At 48.8% G+C, this 25,269-nt stretch overlaps 1 protein-coding gene across 1 annotated transcript; it reads left to right on the forward strand.

Moving 5' to 3' along the window:
- The first annotated feature begins 1,931 nt into the window (after positions 1 to 1,931).
- Positions 1,932 to 25,047, forward strand: PRSS55 (serine protease 55). Its single transcript, XM_065587287.1, has 5 exons — positions 1,932 to 1,936; positions 2,065 to 2,271; positions 4,284 to 4,542; positions 13,126 to 13,311; positions 24,733 to 25,047. The coding sequence occupies exons 1-5, from the start codon at positions 1,932 to 1,934 to the stop codon at positions 25,045 to 25,047; spliced, it is 972 nt and encodes a 323-aa protein (XP_065443359.1).
- Positions 25,048 to 25,269: the final 222 nt, after the last annotated feature.

Below are 25,269 nucleotides of genomic sequence, written 5' to 3' on the forward strand. Positions count from 1 at the left end.
ACGGTGACCAGATAGAAAGTGTGAAAAATCGGGATGGGGGGAAGGGGGTAATAGGCACCTAGATATATATAAAAAAAAAGCCCCGAATATCAGGACTGTCCCTATAAAATTGGGACATTTGGTCACCCACTGGGGTTCATATGTATTCATGAAGGTTTTTAATTCCCTTTGCTTATTTGAACCTCCACATCCCACTACTTTTGGGTGCCCCGTTTTTTATAGGCAAACTTGGCCGTTCGCCTTAAGCTCATTAACATTTACAGCTCCTTATGATCACCGTAGTAACAGGCGGTTACCTTAAGTCTCTAACATTTCACCCCAGCTACCAACGGTCATCGTGTATTGTCTGCTGATCTCTTGCAGACATTGCTATCCAAACTCAGCTGTTATTTTCAAAACAGCAGCATATCACAAACATCCACACAAGCTCAGCAAGTTTATTACTCACTTATTTATGCTAGTTTATCTTTATAATATAGCTAATTTATCCTAAGGCCTGATTTGGCTATGCTAAATACTTTACAAGCCTGAGGTCTGTAGGCCCTGTGCTACATACTTATATTTCACCTCTATATCCTAAATATACCTGATAGCTTTTTATTCTTGGCTACATATGTCTATTATTATTTGTATTTTGTTAGCATCGCAGAGTGCCAGCCATGAACCCAGAAGCCCAGTCTGCTAGGTGCTGTACAAATATAGACCAAAAAGACAGCCCCTGCCCCAAAGCAGTTATAGTCTTATTAATTATATTTGCTGTTTGCTTCTTAAACTCATAGATTTCACATGCATCTTCATTTTCATGACAGCTGGGCTAACTGGAACAATGTGTTTTAATATAGCTAAATGCTAGGTAATACGTGTAGGAACCAAGGCTCTCGGTCACACAGGATGGAGGAATGAATGTATTTTGGATGCTAGTGACTCAGAAGAGGATTTAGGGATCATGGTATATAGTCAACTGAACATGAGCTCCTAGTATGAAGCAGCAAGGAAGAGAGCAAATGCAAATTCTGTGATGTAAATGCAGGGGACTATCAAGCAGAAATAGGGAGGTGTGATTACCACTGTCTACAGCATTAGTGAGGCCACTTCTGGAATATTGTGTCAATTTCTGATGTCTATACTTTAAAAAATGAAGTTGATAAATTGAAAAGGGGGTCGGGAAAAAAACTACTAGAATGAGTCAAGTTCTGGAAATCCTGCGTTACAGTGATACACTAAATCAACTCAATCTAGTTTGTTTATCAAAGATTAGACTGAGGAGATTTAATCAGGGTTTGTAAGTGCCTACATGAGGGGGGAAATCTGATAGGTCCCAAACAAAGGAGCATGGGCCAATGGATGGAAGCTGAAGCTAGGCAAGATCCGATTGAAACTAAGGTGCACATTTTTAATTTAGAGTAATTAACCATCGGAGCAACTTGCTGTACTTCTGGATATAAATTGCTGCACTTCTGGATGTACTTCTAAGAGAGATGCTTTATCTCAGCCACAAGTGTAGGCTTGATGCAGGATTCCGTTGGTGAAATTATATGTCCAGTGTTATGCAGATGAGAGTGGATAATCATAGTGGTCCCTTCTTTGGCCTTAAAATCTGTTCGTCTGTGAGTCCCATGTTGTTCTCATCATTCTGCTCACGTGGCATCTAAGACACCAAGAATTTCAGACCCAAACACCTCCTAACTTTGCAGGAATTCAAAATGTAAACCTGGATTTAAAATTTGCAAATATCCTGTCTCTTTATAAAGGATGACCCAAACCCCAGGATACAAACCCTCTCCCCTACTGCTTGTAACTTTGGGGTGCTTGAAATCCCGATCCAAAGGTTGTTTCTTGTGCCCATCTCTAAAGACCCAAAGTGATTCTGTCCCTTCTGAGTTAGGTGCGTCACTGCAGAAAATAAACCCTGGGCTTCATTGCCCTCTTACATGATGTAAGTCAGGAAAAACTCCACTGAGGCCAAGAGAGAGACAACAGTGTAGAACTGGTGTGAACATAGAATGGGGCCCCGTGGGTGGTTGTATCTGTTTTGCAGACGGATTTGAAGTGACCTGTATCCAGACACACAGTGCACTGCCTTTTGCTTTTAGAATGTGGCCTCAGACCCTCTTACAAACCATCCACACTGAAAGAGTCAAAGACCGTAGGGGGCACGGGTGAGTTCCCCTGGCAAGTGAGCATCCAGACCAAAGAGAAGCATTTTTGCAGCGGGTCGATTATAAGCAGCTGGTGGATTTTATCTGCGGCACATTGTTTCACAAATGAACTGTGAGTACTGGGGGGCTGGGGCGGGGTTGGGGTTCTCATTGCAGCTGCAGGAAGCAGTCCTCAAAGAAAGTGAGTCAGTCACATTAGCTAGGGAGAGACAAGGAAATAAGTTTATGCCACATAGAAACGTTCCACATCTCCGGCTCCCACCCCCCACCAGCTCCATGATGTAGGGCTGTAGAACCTCACTGCACAACCAGACTACATCTCTGACCACGCTGACCTCAGCTTAATCAACTGTGAAGCCTTTGCTACCCTGAGTGTAGCAGCCTTACCTTCTGGCTGCTCTCAGGGGGCAACTATTATTAGGCCAGATTCACCTCTTTCCTGGTAATAAGCTAGGTAATAATAACAGGACGGTGTAATTTACACCCCCTTCCTCCATCAAAAGCAAGGGAGAGTGCAGTGAGCGCACCAGCCAGCAGACGGTGTTTCAGGAGTCAGGGACGTTCGGAGAGAAGAATCCATCCTCTCCCTCGTCCCCTGATCTGGTCTGGTGAGGAGACATTTCCCAGCCCCACATTGGAAGCCGGGGATGAAGCATCTGCCTCAACCAGCCGCCTCTTATCTCCTGGGAGGAGGAAGCAGCAGGTCTCTTGGTGCTTCTCACCTTATCCAAACAGAGAGGAGAAAAAGATCACCAGGGTGGGATTCGGAGAAGCCCAAGTACCCTGGCCTCAAATACCAGTGATGCGGCTGAGTGGTGGCCCCATGCACATCCCTACTTTTGTCATCATCACACTCTTGCCAATAGGACGAGCTAGCGCGCTTTAGCTCCACCCACCTCAAATCCCGTCACGATCCCTGTTAGGGTAACAGTGCTCGTCAATAGCCCTTTGCGCTTGTAAAGTCCCTTCCATCCAAGGATCTCAAAGCACGTTACAAGCCAACTATCAGTCTCAGTTTACAGGTAGCCCGAGGTCATAAAGGAAATCAGTTTCAGAGCTGCCTGTAGAACTCCTTACTCCCAACCCCCTGTTTTCACTATTCGCTCTGCTGTCTTCCTGCAGCCTGCCTGGCTTCCACATGAGGCGCGTGATGTGCGGTGCTGGGCAAAAACTTTGCACGAAAATTAGGACGCCTTCCCAATGGAAGTGTCTTTACCCTTTGGTGAGAAATCAAACATGGCTGTGCTCTTGCACCAACAAAAAACAAAACGATGGTGTTTACTCAAAAATGGTTCCTTGTCAGTGGAAAAAGAGCAAATAACTGCACACAAATTAGGAGTGTGCTAGGTGCTGCACAAAGATAGTGAGAGATAGTCCCCGCCCCGAAGTACCTCCAACCAGATGGACAAAACAAAGTGTAGGGGGGAAACAGAGGCACTAAAAAGGGCGTGCTCTTGGCCTAAGTTCATACAGCAGGTCAGGAAAACGGATGGTCCAATGGTTAGGTCTAACCTGGGACTTGGGAGACTGAGGTTTACTTCCCTTTTCTGCCACAACTTCCTCTGGGACCTTGAGTAAGTCACTAAATACCTGGTCCTGCTGTACTACAGTCAATGAGCACAAGACCTGCCCCTTAGTCGCTCTGTGCCTTGATTACCCAACTGTGTAGTGGGGATGACAGCACGTCCTGTCCTCACCAGGGTGTTGGGAGGATAAATCTATTACAGATTGTGAGGCACTCTGATACCATGGTGATGGGTGCCAGATGATACACATCTAGTGACAGAGCCTGAAACATTTTGAGCAAAAGTAGGCCCATTTTCGAACAAGGGTGAATTACCCCCTTTCTCCACAAGTACTCCCAAAGAAATCAGTCTGGCTCCTCCTGGAATAAGGTGCTACTCCCTGTGAGGGAGGGAGGCAGAATCCAGCCTTTTGTGAAAACGGTTTCGTAATGCTGCCAGCTCTAGCAATGCGGATGGGTTTCCACGGCCTCTTTGGCTATCCCAACCCTGCGATATGCAGAGTGCTTTGAGCTCCCTCTCCGAAGGAGGGTGTCCCCTCCCCCATCTTTGCAGAATGACTTTGCTCCCCTTGTTCACGCTTTGTCTCCATTTCGTTACTAAGTCCACCAGATCTTTACGTGGCGTTTGGGGCAGTTGACTTGGAAAGCCACCAAGTAGAGAAGAAAAAGCTGGACAGGCTGATTCTGCATGAGCACTTCGATAGCGCAAACATGGACAACAACATCGCCTTGATCCTGCTCGACTCACCAATAGAGTTCAGTGAACAGAAAATGCCCATCTGCTTGCCTTTCATTCATGACCTTCAGACGTGGAAGGACTGCTGGGTTGCTGGTTGGGGAGCCACGGCGGCAGGTACTGTACTGTGTGGGGGAAGGGGAGTGTTTGCCAATGAAGTCTGCGTTCACTTACTTTAAAATAACCCCCCTACAGCGAAACGAGGGATGGGTGTACGTAGCCCAGGCAAGAAGCTCTGGTTTCAGCCAGCCTGCAGTGGCCATTCCTCTCAGCTGGGCAAGGCCCAAATCAAATATACATGACCTTGGGAGCACACACAGGCCCTGTGAGTTTGGAAGGGAGGCTGTGATGGCAGCCTGCTCTCACTACGGCTGGAGATAACATGGTAGGTGTGTCAGGAGGAGTGGGGGTTGGGGGAGGGAGGAGATGAAGGTGAAAGCTGCTAGGCACCCAGTCTAACCCTTAGAAAGAGCAGCCCCCTCTCCAAATTACGACACCAAGGTTCCTTCACATACAGCAGCTCCCCTCAGTTTGAGGCCCTGCTCTCCAGTGCAAAGGGCAGCCCCCTCCCCGCCTCCAACAGGAGACACTTCCCACCTTGTGAAGATAGACAGCTCCAACTGGAGACCACGAAGGCCCCAATTTTCAGTCCCAAAAACTAGACACACAACAGATTTGGCTGGGATGCAGGTAAATCTGGGCCTAAATTGTGAGCTGTGGTTCGTAATGAAGGAGAGTTGAGAGCTAGGACCGTCCTGGGTGAAAATATGTTCACAGGCTGATTGTTCCCATGGATTCCAGCCTCTTCGCTCGTCTTCAGCTGGAGGGACTGATTTAGGCGGACAGGATAAAACTGCGTAATGGCCCAGTTTACTCTCTGGTGAAATCCCACTGAAGTAACAGAAGCTACATCAGGACTGAATTTGGCCCAATATTCCTTGCTTAGTTAAACAGTGATGAAGAGTGATCATGAGTAAATATTTGAAAGGCTTACTCAAGAAAGGAGACCATTTGGGTAGGATGGTACCAACCCAGGGTGTTATAACAACCCCATACACTCTACTGGAGCCTGTTGTCCCGACCAAGTCTTCTCTCTGAACTCCCTCTTTATGTAGTAGAGGGGCTGTATTTTCCTTGCTATCCCTTTTGCCCCCATAAACCATATTATCCTATTTTACTTTGCTGCCTCTGTGGTAACAGCAGCATAGAAGCAGAAAGGCCGAGCATGGGAGCAGACGAATGTTGGGCACATACGGGGGTTTTCTGGGAGTTGTAGTAAATAGAGGGGGTGAGTTCCCTGTGGGTTATTCACTTGTTGTTTTGGGGCATAGGGGCTTCCTCGATGTTTTGTTCTTGTGTCAGCAGGTTTCTTCAGCAGCAGGTCTTTAATCAGCTGCCTCGCAAAATGGCCAGAAGGGGGCAGTGTTTTCCGTCTCATTTCTCCTAGCGGGGTGCTAGTCAGCCTCTGTACAGCCTGGCTGGCAAAATGCCGAGTTAGCTGAGCTCCCATACGGACTCTGAGCGCACACTGGGGTCCATGAAGAAGGTGAAGTTACAGTGCCCTAGGAGGCTCTCCCTTGAACACACCAGTGTAGGAAGCTTGCTGGGGACAACCCCTAGTGCCCAGCACTTTGGGTGCTGCCAGTGGTACTGCCGATAGATCAGCCTGGGGAGGCTGATGTAACTTTGGAGAGTCCCTTGGAAGCTGAAATTATGCCAGAAACTATTTTGGCCCCAAGAACAGCCCGGAATCAGAAGGACACAAGACTGGCATCAAACCACTTCTCCCATCCCTCCCACAGGGAGGCAAGGTTTGTCTTGGAAGAAGCACTGTGTAGCTTCTGCAGACGTAAGGCACTTGCACTGTTGGGATGAGGGCCCTGTTAGTATCTAAAGAGACCCAGGTTCCTCACTGCACTGGGACTCAAGGGAGGTGATCTCCTCTGTTCAGGGACTGTGGGGTCTGGATCACCCCCAGTGCAAACTACGGCAGCTCTAGGGGTACCCTCAATTGTGCTTCCCTCTGCGATAACCTCTCTGAGGCTTTCAGCAGCAGGAGATCAACATGGGGCAGGTCCACCTGCCCCAGCACGCTCTCCATCCTCACCCCACCTCCACTCCACCTCCAGCCTATCCCACAGACAGCCCCCTGCACTGGGAGGTGGAACAGGGGTGGGGGTGCATTCACTGGGGAGCCTTGTAGCCACATTGCAGCTAATGGCCATAGCGTAGTGATGACCCCCTGCCCACCTCCCCCAGCAAAATTCCTCAGACCGGTTTGACACTGGTGTCACTCCATTGACTTGAGCTCTGATTTACCCCAACATCACTGAGAGCTGAATCAGACCCTTCCATCATACAGAGGCACAAACATCTGCCGGGTCAAATTCAGGGCTACACACTGCCCCTTGGCAACACTGGGTTCCCGTGTTGTGCGGGGAGGGGAGGAAGGAGTCACAGCTTGGGGGCCAATTTTGGGCCCAGCTTTAACTTTAACCAGGTACTTATGAGATCTCCCAGCATGCACTTGGGAAGAACTAATTAGGAGGGGCACGTGTCTCCTGCCCTGAGTGAGTCACTTACAGCTGACATGCCTCCCACTGTGGCATCTTCAAAGGGCCTTTCTCTTCCTTTGCTCCTGATGGGTTCTGAAGGCGAACGTGGGTTAAAGGAATCTACTTTTCTTGTAGCCATGAATATTTCAGGCCTTTTCACGGCTCCTTGGGAATTTGGTTCATGCAAACACTTTCTGGTTTCTTTTTGAATAGGAAGTTTACTAACATGGATTCTAACAGTTTGCTAACAGGGTTTTCAAGTCTATTTGCCACTTAGTAAGAGAAAACGGTGATGAGGCCTTCAGGGTCTTGGAGATGCCTCGAAGGCACCAAAGGACAAGCAGGGCTGATGTCTAGACCTTGATCGTCTCTTGTTCGGAGAACATAGTGACCATTCAATTTACTTTGCTATTTTGTGATTCTGTGACCTGCCACTTAGCCCCGTGGTGAGTCTAACAATAGACTCTAGATGCTGAGTTGGGGCTTAGCGACCAGTCAAGTGCAATTCATTGCAGAACATCACAAAGAAGAAAAGAGGGTGCTGGCCCTTTAAGGGCCAAAAGAGGCTTTCCTCAGCCAAAGTCCAGAGTTGAACCATGGCTTGTTTCAGCCAGGCCTCAAAATGGAGTCTACTGCTTACCACCCCAGAATTTCCCAATGGCCAGTTCGCAGCCGGCCACAGGAGTCTACCCAACCATCACCCGGCTTTTCTAGGGTTACATCATTACCATAGCTGGCCCAGGCCTGTTACTCTGGAGATCCCTAGTCTCAGAAAAAGACAGTTGTGGTTTTCCTTCAGATCAGAGGCAGAAGTTCAACTCCCTCCCTGCCAACATCTAGACAGCCTCAATAGACCCTGCCACGGGATCATGCGCTTACTCCTGCTCCTCTCAATTCGCCTTAGAGTCGATAACAATAATGAGCACTTATAAAAGCTTGGCCTCAAACGTCTTTGTAGAAGAGGATGGATTTTTGTTTGTTTCTCCTTCATCCCTGTTTAACTCAAGTGCAATACAATCTGTTGTCTCTTATACTTAGCTTGGAAGCTCCTCGGGGGAGGGACAGTCCATTTGTTCTGTGTTTGTACAGCGCCTAGCACAATGCGGTCCTGGCCCATGACCGGGGCTCCAAGGCACTACAAATAACTAAAGAAGAAGACAAAGCACAAGAAAGGATCTTTGTGAAAGGTTCAGCATTTCTACCCTTTCCACTGAGTGCTGAGAAATCTCCGGTCAATGGTCCTCCAAAACGTTCTCCGGCAAAAACAGGAAAAATTGGTGTTCCTAAGAAAAAAAAGACAAGCAGAATTTTAAATTAGCTACAGCACTAAGAAGGCAAAGCACAAGTGCCATTGGTTTGTGGTTTCACCCAAGAATCCCTGGACTGAAAGGACAACAGAGAGTGAAATGCCATCTCCCCAGAGACCCTCAGGGCTGGGAAACATTGAAAGGGTGGCTTGGGGAAGCTTGCTCTGCTCTCCTCCCTGTTTTATAATGGAAGGGTGAAACTCACACCTGCGCGGCTTAAGGCTTGTGCTGCCCCCTCTACAAATGAGTGAATTTCACCCGATGCACCTGTGTTCACACCCTACACACTATTGTAACAATCTTTGTACACAATAGGCCTTGTGAGGTATCCTTTGAAAACGAATAGCTCACTGATCATTACTATTCTTGTGGGACGTCTGCATGCAGTGGGTACTGAGAGTTATAGATGCTGGAACTAGAACTAAAGTGGGTGCAAACAAGGTGTGTCGGGGGTGTTGTTACATGGGGCTGTCCCACCAAGGAATGTGTATTTACCTCAATTTACATAGAAAGAGAGTAAACAGACCCATCAAGCTAAGAAGTGTGGGGCAAGAGACTCCATGGCTACACCCCAGCAGGGAAGAGAGACTCTTTCTCTGAGATACTTAGGGCTTGGCAACACTTGCCAGTTAGAGCGCATTAAAGCAGCCCCAGGCGCCCTAACTCACGACCCATCCATGCCTCGGCTGAAGTGCCCGGGCGTCAGTGTGAATGAGGTGTTGCATTACTGCGCTCTGATCCGCCTCCAGAAACGTCCCATAATCCCTTTAAGTCAAGTGGCCACTCTTGTCATTGTTTTGGAATCGGCTGCAGGAATGCGGATATGCCCTTTCAAAGCTCCGTTTCTGACAACCGGGTGCTTATCTGCTCCGGGACAAAGAAACCATTACTGTGGAATGCTGTTTGCTGTGAGTGTGTGAGAGAGAGCGAGGCAGGGGGGGAAAGGGGGTCTGCTGCTGTCTGAACTTACCAGAGAGCATGCTGACACACTCTCAGCCCCCCAAAACCCACTCTCTCTCCCCCCACATACACACCACACACTCCCTGTCACATTCCACCCCACCCCCATTTGAAAATCACATTGCAGCCACTTGCATGCTGGGATAGCTACCACAATGCACTGCTCTCTGTGGCCATTGCAAGAGCTGCTAATGGGGCCACGCCAGTGCGCTTGAATTTGACAGTGTGGACACACTGCAGCGCTTTCCCTACTGCGCTCTCCGAGGGCTGCTTTAACTCCCAGCGCTCTACATCTGCAAGTGTAGCCATGCCCAAAGACAGAGCGGGCTGAACCTCAAGTGATAAGCAACTGATTGTATACAATATTACTGTCTTATCAGGGTGCATAGAGTGAGATCTTTTCAGCAAGCTAATGACACGCTGGTGATTAATATCACTGTGAAATGTCCATATGAACACTATGTGAGGAATTATGAATACTCAATGATACTATGTTTGAAAGTGTGTGGCCAAAGGAAGGAAGGAGCAGTTCCCACCCAGACAGGAGGGGGGGCAGCTATTTACCTGTCTCCTGTGTAAAATAAGCATGGCAGAATCAAATCAATGGAAGCCCCATTTACATGCAGGGGGATGGGAAGCTCACAGCATGGGAAGAATAGCATGAAGCCAGCTTCCTGGTGGACGCGGCAAGCTGAGCACACAGGAGAGCTTCCTGCCTCCTGCAGCAAGGCATTGAACTTTGGGAGGTATAAGGGAGGACAGAAGCCACCTTTGGCATCCATCAAGGGAACAGAGAGCTCTTGCAAGCTAGAAAGATGGGGTCCTTCCATCAAGGGGGGAAGGGTTGAAGACTGGAACTGAAAATAAGTGAGAAACCTGCTTAGGCAAAGATCTTTCCCCTAGGAAGACAAGGGAAGCAAGCGTCGTGTATTCTTGTGCAAGGTCCTGACTGAGGGAAAGTCAGCCCTGGCTGGGAAGAAGGAAGATTGGTGAAAGAAACCACCTGTATCTTTGTAGATCAAGACGTAGCCTTTTAGATGCTTGTTTTCACTTGGATTTGCTTGTAACCCTTGCTAACTTGCTTCCTTTTATTTAGCATCACTTAACGGATTGTTAATAGATTTGTCTTATTTTACTACAAACCAGCTCAGTGTGAAAACAACAAGGAGTCTGGTGGCACCTTAAAGACTAACAGGTTTATTTGGGCATAAGCTTTCGTGGGTAAAAACCTCACTGCTTCGGATGCATCTGGTGCCACCAGACTCCTTGTTGTTTTTGTAGATACAGACTAACACGGCTACCCCCTGATACTTGACAGCTCAGTGTGGTGTTTAAGGGAAAGGGTGTATTCCCTCTAGTTAAGTGAATAAGCTTAGGTGTGGTTTTGTGTCTTTAAATGAACAAATGAACCTATTATTTCCCAGACCTGTCCAGGAGTAGGCTGGACATTGCAGAGCACAAGGTTTGGGGTAAGTTCGGGACTGGGAGTGTGCTGGGGTCACCTTGCTGGTTGTAACCAAGGCTGGTGGAAGTCAAACTGGGGCTGTAGCCAGGGTGCTGGGGTCAGAGCTGCTGACGCAGGGCCGTCTACACACAGACCCTCAGGGTGCAACCTGCATGCCGGTAGGCTGGCTGGGAGCATCCCAGGCAGTGAGTTAGAGCAGTAAAGCATTGTGAGGGTTACAGGGCAGGTGGTGACACAACCCCTCACTGCTCTGGATTGCACTCCCGCACATGAAACACACAGAGAGGGGACTTCACTCTCCAGGACTCTAATGCGCCACAGTTACAGTTTCTTGGGGAGGGACCTCGACGGTCTCTCTCAGCTGGAGGTCAAAGAAGCTTGCACTTGTCAGGAGCTCTAAATTCAGTAATTCTGCAGCTGAGTAACCTACTGGGCCGAACTCACTCTTCTTCTAAGTCGGGGATGGGCAAACTTTTTGGCCTGAGGGCCACATCTGGGTATGGAAATTGTAGGGCGGGCCAGGAATGCTCACGAAATTGGGGGTTGGAGGACGGGAGGGCTCCGGCTGGGGGTGCAGGCTCTGGGATGGGAATGAGGGGTTGGGGGTGCACGAAGGTGCTCTGGGATGGGACCAAGGGGTTCAGTGGGTGGGAGAAGGATCAGGGCTGGGGCAGGGAGTTGGGGCATAGGAGAGGATCAGGGGGGCAGGCTCCAGAAGGTATTTACCTCAAGCAGCTCCCAGAAACAGCGGCATGTCCCTCCTCTGGCTCCTATGCGGAGGTGCGGCCAGGCGGCTCTGCGCACTGTCCTGTCCACAGGCACCACCCCTGCAGCTCCCATTAGCAGCGGTTCCCAGCCAATGGGAGCTGCAGGGGCAGCACCTGGGGCAGGGGCAGCGTGCTGAGCCCTCTGGCTGCCCCTATGCGTAGGAGCTGGAGTGGGGACATGGCGCTGCTTCTGGGAGCCGTGAAGAGTGGGGCAAGACCCTGACCCCGCTCCCCGGCTGGAGCGCCAGAGCAGGGCAAGCCCTGGACGCCGCTTCCTGGCAGGAGCTCAGGGGCCGGATTAAAACGTCTGGAGGGCCGGATGTGGCCCCCAGGCCGTAGTTTGCCCACCCCTGTTCTAAGTCGATGGAGATTTGTTACGTATTCATTTGCCCCGAGTGCCTGTTCTGCTCCCTGCGTTGCTTTTATTTGTCTAATTGGTACTTACAACCATTGCTTCCTCTTCAGAGCAGTGCTAGCTAGATAACCCTCCCATAGCAGCAGCCTGTTAAAGGGCATAGACGGGGCGGCTCATCTAGGTGCTTATCACCACCAAGGACTTCTGCTGCAGTGATTGCCTCTGCATCCCCTCTGGGGGGCTGTGGTTGGAGACCCACAGTCTAGCCGGAGGGTCGATATGCCCTTGCTGTGATCTGACTCACTAAGTGATTGGGCAACGAAATGGCAAATGAAATGTAATGTGGATAAATGTAAAGTAATGCACATTGGAAAAAATAACCCCAACTATACATACAATATGATGGGGGCTAATTTAGCTACAACAAGTCAGGAAAAAGATCTTGGAGTCATCGTGGATAGTTCTCTGAAGATGTCCGTGCAGTGCGCAGAGGCGGTCAAAAAAGCAAACAGGATGTTAGGGATCATTAAAAAGGGGATAGAGAATAAGACTGAGAATATATTATTGCCCTTATATAAATCGATGGTACGCCCTCATCTCGAATACTGCGTACAGATGTGGTCTCCTCATCTGAAAAAAGATATAGTGGCACTAGAAAAGGTTCAGAAAAGGGCAACTAAAATGATTAAGGGTTTGGAATGGGTCCCATATGAGGAGAGATTAAAGAGGCTAGGACTCTTCAGCTTGGAAAAGAAGAGACTGGGGGGGGATATGATAGAGGTATATAAAATCATGAGTGATGTGGAGAAAGTGGATAAGGAAAAGTTATTTACTTATTCCCATAATACAAGAACTAGGGGTCACCAAATGAAATTAATAGGCAGCAGGTTTAAAACAAACACAAGGAAGTTCTTCTTCACGCAGCGCACAGTCAACTTGTGGAACTCCTTACCTGAGGAGGTTGTGAAGGCTAGGACTATAACAGCGTTTAAAAGAGAACTGGATAAATTCATGGAGGTTAAGTCCATTAATGCCTATTAGCCAGGATGGGTAAGGAATGGTGTCCCTAGCCTCTGTTTGTCAGAGGATGGAGATGGATGGCAGGAGAGAGATCACTTGATCTTTGCCTGTTGGTCCAATCCCTCTGGGGCACCTGGCATTGGCCACTGTCGATAGACAGGATACTGGGCTAGATGGACCTTTGGTCTGACCCGGTACGGCCATTCTTATGTTCTTATGTTATGACTCCAGATATTTGAATTGTATTGTTTTAGATTGTTCCTTAACCACCCCTAGCCCCTACGCACACAATCTCTCTCTCCTCTCTTTCTCCGGCTAGGGGACAAGATGAAATTAACCAAGAGGCTAAAGAAAATGGAGATGAAGCTGATCAGCAAGAAGCAATGCTCCGAGTGGCTCCCGGAGCTAACGGAGAACATGCTGTGCGCTGGCTCCGTGGAAGGAAGGAAGGATGCCTGCCAGGTAAAGTAAACAAGCGCCCGCAGGACCGCGCTGCTGACGTCAGCAGAAAGAAATCACGACGGAAGCTGATTTGCTATGGTAATGAACATTGATCCCTTCCGCAGCTCCCTGGGGTTGCTGATGTTTCACTGCATGTGTTCAGGGCATGAGACTCCAAAGAGTGCAGCTAAGGAACTGGCAGAATATCTTGGTGCCTAGTTAAAAACGGATATTGAACAGGACAGCCAGGGTGCGGGGCTCCTTGGGTTAGCAGGTGCTCGCAGTGCTGCAGAAAACAATCCGCTCCGTTCCACGGGGGACACTGCGCCTTGCATTCTTTTAAGCCATCCCCCATCTGTCACTCCAGGAGCAGAACTCATGGAGCGGTTTTCACCCTCCACAGCTAAAAAGAGAGGTGGACTTGATGCAGGGTGTTGGAAGGGGCATGGACAACCAAAAGGAGGAAAAAATGAGATGATCTCAGACTACCCCTTCCCAGAATTATATATTACATGGGGAGGAGTAGCTTGGACGGCTCCAGGGACTGGGAATGTGAGATGGAGCTGGTTGTATCAAAGCTGGTTCAAACCAAAAGCAGGTTCAGGCCAAGAGTGGTTACTATCTGCTGGCTGGTCGGTGGCTGATGTGACAAGGAGTGTGGTGGTGGTCTCAGGTCCTGTAGTATGCCAGTATATTTATATGCCAGCAGAGCCCCTAGTGTAGATGCAGCATATGCTGGCAGAAGGAGTTTTCCTCCTGCCCTATCTAAACAACCTGCCTGACCAACGTTAGCTATGCTGACAAAAGTACTCTTGAGTCAGCCTACACTGGGAGCTTTAGTCATGTAGCTATGTCGGCCAAGGGGTGGTGGTTTTTTCTTGTTGTTGGTTTCCACCCTCTGAGCGGGTCTAAGCTTGGCAGTGGAGACCGGGCCTCAGTCCAGTTCCCATAGACAGGACATGACGGTCTCTTATTGTGATACAGAAAGACAGCGAATGAGGCGTGAGGGGAGAATTGGCTTCTGCACCAGTGGTAACAAATGGAGAATGCCTCTCCCTCTCCTATGGTCAATGCTGCAGAAGACATAAGTGTGTCTAAATCCCAGAAGGGTGTAAACACCAAGGGGTGGGGATTGGTTAGGTTTGTCCGGAGGGGTAGGGAGGTAAGAGCAGAAGAAATGGGAAGAAATTCAGTAAAGGAGAGTTCAGGCTGAATATCAGCAACCCTCCTCATAGGGAGGTCAGTCCAGGTCTGAGTGCACAAGGCTTTGACACCACAAAAACACCAGCACAACTGGCAACAATTAGACAGCCACCTCCGTCCTCTTGATGGCTCTCCCAGTTTGAGGTATCAAGACGGAAAGAGCCATGGAGACTGGATGACTCTGCCATCCGTAGAAGCAATGCTTCCAGTTCAGGGTTGAGTCACATTGAAAGCGTCACATGGGTCAGCTTTGCTTTGAGGAATCATTCTTTGGAGAGACGGAGGACTGCAGTCTCCAGAGCTGTTCATCTGTCAGCTTTCACCTATGTGAAATTCCCTTCAAATTTTTAAAAAGAAAACTGCCATGGGGTAGCATTCATATCATTAAATAATGCCCTTGTCTATTCTTGCCATAAGTTGCGCATTTGATTTATGCTATTGCCACAGCTAGACTATCCGTACCAGCATAATGAATCTCATGTAGCCAAAAAGTTGACTAGGTCTTTATTTTGATCTATAATACGCTCGAGTCTAGTGAGAAATGAGTTAGTAATGTGGAACTGAACAGAAAGTGCCGGCGTACAAGAAAACGTTCCCCAGGCCCTGACTCACGTGTGTGAAATGCCGGGAGTCTGGAGATTAACATGAGCCCAATGTTCTGACTACTGCCCATCTTCAGCGCAAGGTTGGCAGGTTACTAATGTGGCTCGGCCAGGCAGAAATGTGTTGTAGCTTGAAACTGTGGGAAAACCCTAGGCAAGGAACTAGAGCTGGTGGCAAAAAATCCGATGAAATGCTTTTACATTGGAATTTGCCAATTTGTCCAAACTGAAATGTTTTGCAGAGATGGTTCAGTTTCGATGAAGTTCTTGCCTGGTTTCCTGCCAACCGGCCTGCCTGGCTGGTAAACCAGTGGGGAGATGAGAGCCTGGAATCTCTGGGAACCCCAGCCCCTAGACTCCTGGCTTCTCTCCACCTTGAGTTTCTAGGGTCCCTGGCTCCAGGGAAGCCCACCAGGCAGAGTGCCCCAGAGCCAGGGCTCCATTCTGTTTTGCGGAAAATTTTGAACTAGCAAAATCTTCTGCCAAATGGAATTGCCTTTCTCTGCTCCGCTCTAGAAGCAACCTAAACTAGGACGTGGACAGCAGCGCTGCAGTAACATGGATTGGCCCCTGTCCAAAAGGGGTAGGAACTCATGAATCTGGAATTTGTGTTTAAACCTTGTTTTGTTCTTTGAGCCCCAGTATGGATGCGGCCTAGTAAACTTAGAGCAGAGAGGAGGGGAAAGGATGGTATCTCATGGACTCATTCTCATTGTCATGAAAGGATTCTGGGTGCTGTCCAGGTGCACGGTAGGGAAGCCCTCTAATCTGTCACATTTAGAGATGGGCTGGACCCAAAATCGTGGATCCAAACACCTCCACACATTGGGGATGTTCGGGTCTGGATATTCCAACTGCTGAGATAACAAAGCCACATATGCGTAGCACAGGAAATGGTACACTTCTCTGTCTGCCTCCTCACAATGTTGTATGTTCCTGCACCCTCCTGGATGGATAATCCCAAGCGTGTACTACCCTGGCTCTCCATCTTGTGTTACAACATAATAGTATAATAATAATAATAATTAATGGAGATATCCCATCTCCTAGAACTGGAAGGGACCTTGAAAGGTCATTGAGTCCAGCCCCCTGCCTTCACTAGCAGGACCAAGTACTGATTTTGCCCCAGATCCCCCAAGTGGCCCCCTCAAGGATTGAACTCACAACCCTGGGTTTAGCAGGCCAATGTTCAAACCACTGAGCTATCCCTCCCCCCCAACTTACACATCACAGGCCGATTTGTTATTCGTGATCACTGTCATGAATGTGGACATTTTAAGGAGGGGGCCTCCGCGAATGCTAATACAAAACCTTTACACTACTGACTGCTAGAAAGTGTATGTGACTATAACGGGCTTTGTCGGGGCAAACTATAGAGAATCTCATCTGTTATGCAGCGACAGAAGCATAACTATTCCGTGGGTTGTGGATGGTGTCTCTCTAATATTCCAGGGAAGATTCAGTAGTGAATGTCCCAACTATTTTTACCTTTAAAAAAATCAATTCAATTAAACAAATCTATTGAACACCAGCTACTTAAAGGTTCTTCAGACATCTACAGAATGGCTTTGAATGAATGCTAATAGAATCTGTAATTGACTGGCTCTATTTAGCCGTAAATACTGGCATTCACAGATGATCAAGGTACACATACACTTCAGAACAGGCTGTACAGATTTCCTGAGTGGTTCGTATGTGGTACTTTTCTTCTATGACCCCTGAATTACATATTGGGTTTAGTTCCCTGTTTTCTTAAGCACCCTTTGTTAGATTCTGAAGCAAAGAAAATGATTAGGGGGCTGGGGCACATGAGTTATGAGGAGAGGCTGAGGGAATTGGGCTTGTTTAGTCTGCAGAAGAGAAGAGTGAGGTGGGATTTGATAGCAGCCTTCAACTACCTGAAGGGGGGTTCCAAAGAGGATGAAGCTCAGCTGCTCTCAGTGGTGGCAGATGACAGAACAAGGAGCAATGGTCTCAAGTTGCAGTGGGGGAGGCTTAGATTGGATATTAGGAAAAACTATTTCACTTAGGAAGGTGGTGAAGCACTGGAATGCGTTACCTAGGGAGGTGGTGGAATCTCCATCCTTAGAGGTTTTTAAGGCCTGGCTTGACAAAGCCCTGGCTGGGATGATTTAGTTGGGGTTGGTCCTGCTTTGAGCAGGAGGTTGGACTTGATGACCTCCTGAGGACTCTTCCAACCCTAATCTTCTATGATTCTATGAAAGGCATTAACAACAATTAACGTCTTTAAGGGCTTTAACTCACAGGGAAAATGCTTGCTACATTCCTTGCTTATTTAGTGAGCATAAGAACATAAGAATGGCCAGACTGGGTCAGACCAGTGGTCCATCTAGCCCAGTAGCCTGTCTTCTGACAGTGGACAGTGCCAGGTGCTTCAGAAGGAATGACCAGAACAAAGCAATTGTTGAGTGATCCATCCCCTGTCGTCCAGTCCCATCTTCTGGCAATCAGAAACTTAGGGACACCCAGAGCATAGGGTTGTGTCCCTGACCATCCTGGCTAATAACTGTTGATGGATTTATCCCTCAATGAAGATTTGGGAAATGTCCCAGTTATAATTTTGGAAGGTTTCTGGAAAGGAGAGGAGCTGGATAGGGCAGTGCTTTGGCAAACGGAACAGAGAGCTGTTTACTTTGACGTCAGTTCAAATCTTATTCAGATCATAACTGAAGGAACAATGATCTTATGGATAAGGCATTGGATTGGGACCCAGGACAGCACTGTTTGACTCCAAGTGTCTGGGCAAACGTCTGTGTACCTTAGTTTGCCATCTGTAAATTGGGGGTAATATTCCTATATTGGTGATTTATGGTGTAAGGTCTTGGGGGGCAGGGACTGACTCTACAGTGCCTGACACACTGGGGCCGCTACTCACTACTGAAATACAAATTATAATAACAAATGTTGTTCCCATCTCGTGGCTGGTCTATGTGAAGTGGTGGGTCTCAGTCCAGTTCCCCAGGACCAGGCAGTCAGATACCCTGGTGATGAATGCAAGCTCACCAAACAGCATCATCACAGCTGGCCAGCTGTTGGCAATGTCAGCAGGGAGGCCCAGGTCTGAGCAGTCCATGGAGTCTAATCTGCCCTCTTACCCCAAGCACACAGTTCAGTGGCTTGGTGGTCTAACGCTAACATTCTTGCTTTGTGTCTTTGTGGTCATGAGTGCTAATCCCTCCCACAAGTGGCAAAGACCCACAACACCTTGCGTCAAACTGAGCTGGCACATAAATGGAACAGAAAGTCTTGTGAAAGAGGGAATATTCATTAAGTAACAAATCTGCAAGTGACAGGTCGGGGCCAGAATCAATGATAATGATACCTTTTGAAAAACTGAAGAGGTTCAGAGAAAAGCTACAAGAAAGATAAAGGGATTGGAAAACATGTCTCATCGTGGAAGATTCAAGGAGCACAATCTATTTAATTTATCTAAGAGGAGGTTAAGGGGCAACTTGATCACAGTCTACAACTATCAACATGGGGAACAGAAATCTGATAATAGAAGGCTCTTCAGTCTTGCAGACAAAGATATAACAAGAATCGACGTCTGGAAGTTGAAGCTAGACAAATTCAGACTGGGAATAAGGCACAGATTTTTAACAGTGAGGGTAATTAACTAGTGGAACAACTTACTAAGGGTTGGTGTGGATTCTCCATCATTGGAAATTTTCAAATCAAGACTGGAGGTTTGTTCTGAAAGATCTGCTCTCGTACAAACAGGAATTAATTCGGGGAAGTCAGATAAGAGGCATGTCATGCAGGTCAGACTAGATGATCGAAATGATCTGTCTGGCCTTGGAATCTAGCTACTCTCAAGCGCTTACATAGCCCTTTTCATTATTAGATCCTAAAGCACTCAAAGATGAGCTCTTTCTCCAGGTGTTCTCTGTGAAATCTAGTCTAGGAGCTTACATGATCTTCATTACTGTAGCATCTGAGCAGGGCTTAATTTATAATGAAAGAGGTCAAGCAATTAGGTGCCGGGACTCAAGCAATTTTTTTACATTCATAACTGATGCAGCACACCCAGAGGTGCCGGGGCTAGGAACTGTCAAGCCTAGAGGTGCCGGGGCTCAACCCTGGCAAGCCCTGGCACAAATTAAGCATTGCCTCTGAGCACCTCGTGGATTTTGTCCTTACAACATCCCCGTGAGTAGAGCAGTGCTATTAGCCCCATTGTACAGATGGGGAATTCAGGCACATGGTAGATGAAGCGACTTGTCCAGGCTTTCAAAGAGAGTTTGTGGCTGAGCCAGGAACCCCGAATGCATGAGCCCCAGGCTAGTGCCCTAACCACTAGATCAATCCTTCCTGCCCACATGTTACAAAATACCATTTGCGTGGCGGGTTCGATTTCCTCTCCCCACAACTTTCCCTAAAGATGATGCATTCAGAAACAAAATAATTGTGACAGTCACCTGTTCACAAAGGCCTTTACCTCCCTCCCTGCCAATGGCAAATGTCATTGCTTCAAATGCTGGTCCTCGTCGATGTGTAGACCAACACGGAAATGAAACCAGCTATGACTTGCAAAGGCTGTGTATTCACCCATAGAATCATAGAAAATCAGGGTTGGAAGGGACCTCAGGAGGTCATCTAGTCCAGTGGTTCTCAAACTAGGGCCGCCACCTGTTCAGGGAAAGCCCCTGGCGGGCCGGGCTGGTTTGTTTACCTGCCGTGGCCGTAGGTTCGGCCAATCGCAGCTCCCACTGGCCGTGGTTCGCCACTCCAGGCCAATGGGGGCTGCAGGAAGGGCGACCAACACATCCCTCGGCCCATGCTGCTTCCCGCAGCCCTCATTGGCCTGGAGCGGCGAACCGTGGCCGGTGGGAGCCGCGATCGGCCGAACCTGCAGACGCGGCAGGTAAACAAACCAGCCCGGCCCGCCAGGGGCTTTCCCTGAACAAGCGGCGGCCCTAGTTTGAGAACCACTGATCTAGTCCAATCCCCTTCTCAAAGCAGGACAATTCCCAACTAAATCAGCCAACAAGCAGCAGGTGGGTTGTTCTCCCACCTAAAAAGACGCCTGAATGTGTTTCTTTGGATAAATTACAATGTGGCTGGCATGAATAAAAATAAGGGGGAAAGTGACTTGGGGCCTCATGGAAGCCCATTGACCTCAATGGACATTGGACAAAGGAGATAATAGGTGGACGCCTCCAAGAAATAAGGTGCCATTTTTAAGGGCCATTTCTGCCAAAACTTAAAATTATTTACTAGCAAATATGCCATCCCCATCTCGTTTTTGAATGAGAGAATTCACACGGAGTGCATGAATTAAGCCTGAGATCTGATTTAATGTGGTTATTTTTACCCGTCCCTAAACTGGAATGCAGAACAACTGAAGCAAAGAGGCTATTTTTAGCTAACTCAGTGCCCTGGGACTGGGTGCTTTAACTAATTAGCAGCAGCAAATGTACTCCCGTTCTTTTTGCTGACCAAAGTTACTGCACAGCAGGCCGGAAGCTGAAAGTTCCCCCGGAGCTGAGTTTGGTAGGGGCAGAGATGTCACCAAAAATGCTTGTGGAATGAGTCACATTGCAGTGAGCTTGGTTTGGGGACAGTGTTCTGCTCAGCAGGACTTGGTCCTTCTCATGCCCATAGGAAGGGTGCACCTTGGGACAGATGTTTAAAGGGATTTAGGCACCTAAAGAGGCAGATAGGTGCCTAGTGGGATTTTCAAAAGCACCGGGGCACCTTAGGTGGAGAACCTTTAGGCATTTAGGCCTTTTGAAAATCCTGCTAGGTCCCTATCTGCCTCTTTAGGTGCCTAGATGCCTTTCAAAATCTGGTACCTTGAGCCTTTTCCACTGGGAAAGGGATTAGAGGCGGGATTTGGCTCTCAGGAAGGAGGTAAGGCAAAACGGATCTGTGTCCATCCAGTGAGTTTGCAGGGCATTGCCTAGCTTTCTCCACCTGCAGTTTTTCAGGAGCCTATCTCTGCTGTTGATGTATCAGGCTGTAGCCTGCTCTCTCTCCTTACCTAAGCACTGACTGAATGCCAGCTGCACACCAGGCAGTGCAAAGGAAACAAACATGCACCATCGTTAATTGGGGGCGTGGGGGGAAATAGCAACAGGATAAAATGAAAACTCTACGAGCTGCAGCCTTGGCTGTGTGACCTAGAACTTTGAATACTGGATTCCTGGGTTTTATTCCCTATGCTGCCGTTGACGCACTAGTTTGTACAAACCAGATCATGTCTCTGCTTCTGTTTTCCCAGCTATAAAAGGGGGACCTACCCCGCTAAGCTGGGTCAAGCAGTTCTGATGGTCTCTTGTAAAAAACCCTTCATAAGTGTAAGCCATTGTTAGCAGGCACCCTCTGAGACGATATAGCTCGTAAATTACACCCACTCGACGAGCTTTGCTTTTCATACTGCAGTAGGATGCACGACATGCAGCCTCATTGTTACAGCATAAGGCATGCGGGACCTGATCCTGCCTCTGCTGAAGTCGCTAGCAAAGTACCCATTGATTTCAAAGAGCGTGGGCCTTCGAAGAGGTGTGGTCAAATGGGACATTGTGCCTAAGGCTAGTAAGAGCGCATGAGTCAGAGGTCATTGCAAGGAGAGCATCAATACGACCCATTGAACTATATGGTGAAAATGGGGACAAGGCCCGTCCTTGGCTTCTATGTTTGTGTAGTGTCCAGCTCAGATGGGACCCTGGTCTGTGACTGAGGCTCCAACGTGCTACTGCAATATGAATATGAATAAATACTACAATGAGTTTATGCAACATTTACTCCACGTTTAGCAGTATTTTTCCCTGCAGTTAAAGGCACCCTGAAAAAAATATATAAACGCCCTGTGGGCCTGAACTCTGCATCCGTTGAAGCCGAAAGGATCTCGGCTGTAGATTTCGGTGGGAGCAGCAAGCCCATTTCCTTGCTCATTAGTGAATCCAAGGGAGCGGTTCTGGGGAGCTGCATATGGAGGAGGCTGCGTGTGCCGTCGTCAGAGATACTTTTCAAATGGGGATGAAAGCGAGAGACAGCATTGCCCAGGAAAGCCGGCTCTGCCCGTGGAAACATGTTCAGATTGCATTCCTTACACGCCACCTCGGTTATTGGAGACAAGACAGTAAAATGGTGGGGCCTGGTGAGAGAGCTACGTCTGTAATATTTACAGCATCGCCTTGAAAGCACTTAGACTGAAATGAAGCCGTATGAAATTTACAAGAGAGAGGCTGTAGCTTATCGGGTGCTTTTTGATCAGTACAGCATGGTGGTTCGCTCTCTCTTACACAGGGGTGCCTGGCTACATTTGTACTGGAAACTCAACAAATCGTTCTCTTTCGGGCCACACTAGCCAACCCGGGCACCTGCCTTTTCAGTGTGTCAATAATGCAGGGTAGAGGTTTGTGTGCAATGCAGGGTAGAGGTTTGTGTGCTTCAGCTGGTCTCCTTTGTAAATGGGAGCTTGGTCTCCATGCCCTTCGCTGGGTTACAGAAAGGGTTGATGGGATTGATTGTTCATAGTTTGCTAATGAGCTGCTGAAATGGCATTTCAACCCCACCCCCACCAGCCATGACTGGCCACTAGCTGGCCCCCACTCCTTCGATGGTGGGTTAGCCAATGGGCCGACTGAGCCCGTGCCCAGGGGCCCTGGACAATTGGGGGGGCCCATAAAAAGGGACACCCCAACCCGCTCCCCAGCAGAAGCGCCGAGCAGGCGGGGCAGGGGAAGGAGCACTGGGTGGGTGGGGTGGGGCGGGGTGGGGGAAGCCACAGGGCCCAGACCCCCGCTGTGGCCCCGGGACTGGAGGAGCTCTCGCTCCCTGCCACGGCCTCAGGGCTCGGGGAGCTCTCACTCCCCACTGCGGCCCTGGGACCATGGCTGGGGAGAGGGGAGACAGAGCTTCTTCAGTCTTGGGACCACAGTGAGGAGGGGGGCAGAAAGGAGCAAATGGGTTGCATTACACCAGTGGGGGGGGTGGAATGGGGCGGAACTGTGGGTGGAACGGGGGGGCGGGCCTCAGGGGAAAGGGGAAGAATGGGGTGGGGCCTTGGGCAGGTCCACAGGTGGAAGGGAAGAAATGGGGGCGGGGCTGCAGGCAGAAGGGGTGGGGAGGGGCTCCCCACTTGCTCTGGCCCAGAGCCCCGTGAAACCTTAATCCGCCTCTGGCCTCATTAGTAGTCTTTGTGGAAGGGCCAAGCATTGAATGGTCTCTCCCATACACTGAGCTACCCTCTCTCTCTCTCTCTCTCTCTCTCTCTCTCTCTCTCTCTCTCTCGTAGAGGTTGTCTTTTAAGGTTAAAGCACATTGATGGGGTGGTGTGGGGGTAGCTTGAATTCCTGCTGCCCATGATCCTTGACCGGCATCCTGATCTTACACTGAGAAAGCACCTTCCCTGCTGAATTGCTCCAGGGGGATCTCACAGAGCTGGGCCTGCTCTGTGAAATTTTCATCCTTGGAAGGGCTTGGTATTTAGAATCATAGAATCATAGACTATCAGGGTTGGAAGGGACCTCAGGAGGTCATCTAGTCCAACCCCCTGCTCAAAGCAGGACCAATCCCCAACTAAATCATCCCAGCCAGGGCTTTGTCAAGCCTGACCTTAGAAACCTCTAAGGAAGGAGATTCCACCACCTCCCTAGGTATCACAATTCCAGTACTTCACCACCCTCCTAGGGAAAAAGCTTTTTCTATATCCAACCTAAACCTCCCCCACTGCAACTTGAGACCATTACTCCTTGTTCTGTCATCAGGTACCACTGAGAACAGTCTAGATCCATCCTCTTTGGAACCCCCTTTCAGGTAGTTGAAAGCAGCTATCAAATCCCCTCTCATTCTTCTCTTCTGCAGAATAAATAATCCCAGTTCCCTCAGCCTCTCCTCAGAAGTCATGTGTTCCAGCCCCCTAATCATTTTTGTTGCCCTCCAGTGGACTCTTTCCAATTTTTCCACATCCTTCTTGTAGTGTGAGGCCCAAAACTGGACACAGTACTCCATATGAGGCCTCACCAATGCTGAATAGAGGGGAATAATCACGTCCCTCGATCTGCTGGCAATGCCCCTACTTATACAGCCCAAAATGCCATTAGCCTTCTTGGCAACAAGGGCACACTGTTGATTCATATCCAGCTTCTCGTCCACTGTGACCCCTAGGTCCTTTTCTGCAGAACTGCTGCCTAGCTACTCGGTCCCTAGTCTGTAACAGTGCATGGGATTCTTCCGTCCTAAGTGCAGGACTCTGCACTTGTCCTTGTTGAACCTCATCAGGTTTCTTTTGTCCCAATCCTCTAATTTGTCTATGTCCCTCTGTATCCTATCCCTACCCTCCAGTGTATCTACCATTCCTCCCGGTTTAGTGTCATCTGCAAACTTGCTGAGAGTGCAATCCACGCCATCCTCCAGATCATTAATGAAGATATTGAACAAAACCGGCCCCAGGACCGACCCCTGGGGCACTCCGCTTGAAACCGGCTGCCAACTAGACATGGAGCCATTGATCACTACCCGTTGAGCCCGACAATCTAGCCAGCTTTCTATCCACCTTATAGAAAATCTGATTTTCCCCAGTCAAGCTCACCTCTGGCTTAACTCTGGGATCCAGCTGCTGTAAAAGATGTTGTTCATCATCCCATTGTGCTCTCTTTTTAACCTCTAGGGAGACCGCGGGGGACCTTTGGTTTGCACCTATGGAGACGTCATGAAGTGGTTTGCTCTTGGCATAGTCAGCTGGGGAGAAGGCTGCGGGGAAAAACAGCATCCCGGAATGTACACCTTCATTTTCAACTACTTGGAGTGGATCCAGGTGGAGACGGCCAGAGAAGGGAAGCCTTTCATCCCCCAAGGACTGGATAACATCACGATTTCCAAGCGGCTTCGCTCCGGCGCTGGGAAGGAGCCTGCACCTCCGGCTTCTTCACTCCTTTTGTTTTTCTATGTTACTATTTTGCTAGTGATGATTTTTAAATCATAATAAAAATCGATTTCACCATCCCAACTCTCCTCTCCTTTATAGAAATCTGCATAATAACACCTGTCTCTTATAGAGACTTTTCATCAGTAGCTCTCAAAGCACATCACAGTCTTTAATGGATTTATCCTCACAACATCCCTGGTGGGAAACTGAGGCATCAGGAGGATAAGTTACTTGCTTAACGTCAGACAGGGAGTGTGTGGAGGAGCTGGGAATTACCAG

This window comes from Chrysemys picta, chromosome 3 (genome assembly GCF_011386835.1).
Source record: "Chrysemys picta bellii isolate R12L10 chromosome 3, ASM1138683v2, whole genome shotgun sequence".
Lineage (NCBI taxonomy): Eukaryota > Metazoa > Chordata > Testudines > Emydidae > Chrysemys > Chrysemys picta.

Bases quoted from the DNA above. Each gene is read 5' to 3' on its own strand.
- PRSS55 (XM_065587287.1), top strand. The intron at 4,543-13,125 runs GTACTGTGTGGG...AACCACCCCTAG, and splicing joins GAGCCACGGCGGCAGGTACT to CCCCTACGCACACAATCTCT. The intron at 13,312-24,732 runs GTAAAGTAAACA...TTTAACCTCTAG, and splicing joins GAAGGAAGGATGCCTGCCAG to GGAGACCGCGGGGGACCTTT.